Below are 3,852 nucleotides of genomic sequence, written 5' to 3' on the forward strand. Positions count from 1 at the left end.
AAGAGAGAGAGAGAAAGAGATAGGAAGAGGACAAATGGTAAGATAGGGAAAGGAGAGAAAACGATAGTCACTAATGGAAAGAGTAATGGAGGGAGGAGAAAAAGAGAGAGAAAGAAAAAGTGACAGACAAAGAAAGAGAGGGGTAGGTGGAAGGAGAGAGAGAAAGCAGAAGATAGAGGGGTAAAAATAGAAATCTGAAGATAAGGGGGTAGGTAAAACAAGTGAGAAGGTTAAAAAGAGTCAGTGAGTGAGAGAGTTAGAAAAGACAGCAGTGATTGGGTATGAAGTGAGATGATGAAAGAAGACAGCAGTGATGGAGGGATGAAGTGAGGTGATGAAAGAAAAGACAGCAGTGATGGAGGGATGAAGTGAGGTGATGAAAGAAGACAGCAGTGATGGAGGGATGAAGTTAAGGGTGAAACTCCAACTGAACGATTGAGTCAGAAATACTAAACTAAGAGAGAGAGAGATGCCAAACTCCTCTGCTGCAGTAGGCTACTGTACTGTATATCCAGATAGGGGTGTTAGAGGCGACAGATGGCTAGCGATGTGCTAATGTAGCTAAAAACAGCTGTCAATCAAGCATGTGTTGACAGCAAAAGGTTTCTCTCCAAAATGGGTGACAAGTGGAAAATAATTCCCCAGATTTAATTTAATGAGATACAATTTCCTAAATCTGATTTGCACTGGGGTGGAAAATTGCGTAATTGAAAAAAAAAATAACCCTATGTATATTATAAATTAAGTATTTTGGAATTAATTAAAATACCTGTAAAACTGGCATAATCCTCAAATATGATTGTATGTCATTGCTTTTCAGATGCTGTGCAAATGCACTTAACATCAATTAACAATAACAAACCAGAAATGCTTTAAAATCTTGACTCCAAAACACCAAATTAGGATGGAAATTCAGATTCAGTCGGCTTTGACATGCAGGTTCAAAGGTTGAGTGAGATCCAAACAGTATAATGAAGCTAGACGAGCAAACCTCATCAGCATCCACAAATGAAAGTCCCATTTGTTGTCAGTATTTTAGCTCTATTAATTAAAGCACAAGGCTTACTGCACTCTGTCTTCCCAGTAATTGGATGAAGCTCTTCTATGAAGCAGTTTGCACAATGGATTGCACCCCCCCCCCCAAAAAAAAACAACTTTATCTGAATAAAGTAATAAGTGCAGAGTGGAATAGTACAAACAGAAGAGTGAGGAGAGAAGTTGGTCTCATGAAACTGTATTATGCCCGAGCACCTGTGAAATTGAAGTTTGGCGGGGGGGGAGGGGGGGGGGGGGCTTTATTGGAGTATTGTAATGAGAGTGAAAGTAATGCAATGCATGGCTTCCCCTGTCTCCTGCCAGTCATGCACACAAGCCCAGCCCATGTGCTGGAAAAGCTCTCTCTCCTAATCTCTCTCTCTCTCTCCTAATCTCTCTCTCTCTCTCTCTCTCCTAATCTCTCTCTCTCTCTCTCTCTCTCTCTCTCCTAATCTCTCTCTCTCTCTGTCTGTCTCTGTCTGTCTCTGTTTCTTTCTCTTCTGTCTCTGTCTCTCCTTCCCTCTCTCTGTTTCTCCCTCTCTCTCTCTCTGTCTCTCTCTCTATCTCTCTCTCTCTCTCTCTCTCTCTCTCTCTGTGTGTGTGTGTGTGTGTGAGCTGCTTTGTTGGTGTCTTTGTTGTAAACCCTTTACCTCCTCTCTTGTTGAGCTTGGCGTATCCAGGAGCGTAGCCGCTGGTGAAGACGGAGGAGCTGCTAAAGGCGTTGTGGGGCAGCGGCGTAGACAGGGCCTCATCACACTTCTCTACAGATGAGGGAAAGAGGACGACAGAGCAAAACATCAACAACGACCCAGTTCCAATCAGACAGAGCCAAATTCATCATCTCTCTAAATCAGATACCAGACATCTCAACATTTAAATCTAACCCCTGATCACAGATCTGTGAGAAGAATTATAATTTTTTGGACTGGTGAACCAAGATAAACGGAGTCTCAAGTGTCTGAATCCAAAGAGCTGTACACCCACCGCAAGACAGACTGGAGCAGCAGGCTCAATTAACACCCAGGAATATTAATGGCTGCCAAACTCAGGGAAGATGTGACTTTTAAAATGAATGATCCCAGCAGTCATTACTCAGATGCCCAAGGATTTGTCTACATTTTTGAAGTTGGCAATTCATGGGTGTCTGTGAAACTGGACTTTTTAATTCATGGGGACATATGCATCAGTACTGTGCGTGGAATTGAGCCATTACTAGACAGATGCTGTCTGGGACTATTCTTTATTTATTTTACTCCCATAATTCCTCAAGAAAGGCTATTGTAATCTATGTGTGCTGAGATGTTTGGCTGAATTAATCAACATGATTGATGCTGGGAGTGTACCAGGGAGGCAAACATGTACATGCAAAAAAACCGCTTGGTGAAAGCGGACCGGCAAACATACATTTTGTCATATGCAAAGACATTTTCTCTCTAGCAGTAACTAATCACAGAGCATCCTCAGGGGAGCTCGCAAACATACATTCTGTCATATGCAAAGACATTTTCTCTCTAGCAGTAACTAATCATAGAGGATCCTCAGGGGAACTCGAGGGATCTTTTTCTCCTCCTGCGAGGTGATTGATAAAGGCCATTTGCTGACTTACACACGAAAGCAAAGCCACATCTTTCAGTACATTAAGCTAATGCTGCCAGAGGTGCAGAATTTAAAACGCCGAAGTAAGCTAACGTTGCAGGAGAACGCAGCAGAGCTGAGGAAATCTGCTATAGACCCACAGTGGGCTGTCTGCGCCCATGATTTGAAACTCTTTTCTCATATATTTCTGCAATAAAAGAGTTACCAAATGTAATGCTAGGAAATGAAAGATATCCTGTGTACATGTTTCAAACGAAACAAGCTCTGGGCAAATGTGGATCTTCATTAGTGCTCTGTGCAGTGAAGCAGATGTTCTCCAAAGCTTTCACTTTCACCTCTTTCTGCACCCAAAACATATTTTGATGAGGATATGTGGTCTTGTTTGGCATTTTGGATCGCAACCAACATAGTCACTGGATGTCTGCACAAACCATAACAGACAACTTATAGAATTGCTTTTCATCAGACACAGACAATGAACAGTGAACTTTTCTTGTTAGCAAACAACATCGCCACCCCATCAACTCAATAGCATTTCTACTTCAATAAATACAACAAGGGCTGTTTGACTTTGACACATTACAGCCCTACAACATTCAATGCCACGCTGGAAATCTGACGCGTTGCACAGCTGACATGATTCACCTGATCTATTGTAATGAGGCATTTCTGGAGCACCTGTACACCACGGCCAGGTGCGTCTGACGGAGGCTGCAAACAGGATCATCACCTCTTGGATGCACACTCCACATTCCTGTCACAGTCAATGCCTTCGAGTGTGTCCCGCTAATTACCATCTATTAATGACTGCCATCTCACTGCAATCCAGTTTAGGCACAGAAGAATACTGTACATCACATCACATCACATCATATCATATCATATATATCTTATAAATCCACCAGAGCAGTTGCCTGTGAAATGAATACTGATTTTTACTAGTCTTCGACCTTTTATTCTTACTCATGAAAAATGAGAGCAAACTAATGTGTTGTGTTTATATTTTTGTTCAGTGCATATGCAATATTATTTCTCTCATTTAGCGACACATGCATTGGCATGTCAGTGGTGTATGTTTGCTATGCCCCCACCCCACGCTGCACAACTCTACTCTATCAAGACACGCTCTGCACTCAGCAAATTAAATAGTCATTCTAATTCTCTTCATTAGCTAAATCAGGTGTGCTGATCAGACTAATCAAGTGCGCCACTGATGAAGGC

At 42.1% G+C, this 3,852-nt stretch overlaps 1 protein-coding gene across 1 annotated transcript in view; it reads right to left on the reverse strand.

Moving 5' to 3' along the window:
• cntnap2a (contactin associated protein 2a) overlaps positions 1–1,900 on the reverse strand; it is a 233,628-nt gene extending 231,728 nt beyond the window's left edge. The window contains exons 1-2 of the mRNA XM_076291413.1: positions 1,894–1,900; positions 1,686–1,796 (exon numbers count right to left, since the gene is read on the reverse strand). Of these exons, the coding sequence (XP_076147528.1) occupies positions 1,686–1,796; positions 1,894–1,900 (118 nt within the window). The remainder of the gene's footprint in view (positions 1–1,685; positions 1,797–1,893) is intronic.
• Positions 1,901–3,852: the final 1,952 nt, after the last annotated feature.

This window comes from Alosa pseudoharengus, unplaced genomic scaffold, assembly GCF_046254945.1.
Source record: "Alosa pseudoharengus isolate Yale_2024_CS ecotype anadromous, Long Island Sound unplaced genomic scaffold, YU_APseudo_1.1 YU_APseudo_1.1_scf_18, whole genome shotgun sequence".
Classification (NCBI taxonomy): Eukaryota; Metazoa; Chordata; class Actinopteri; order Clupeiformes; family Clupeidae; genus Alosa; species Alosa pseudoharengus.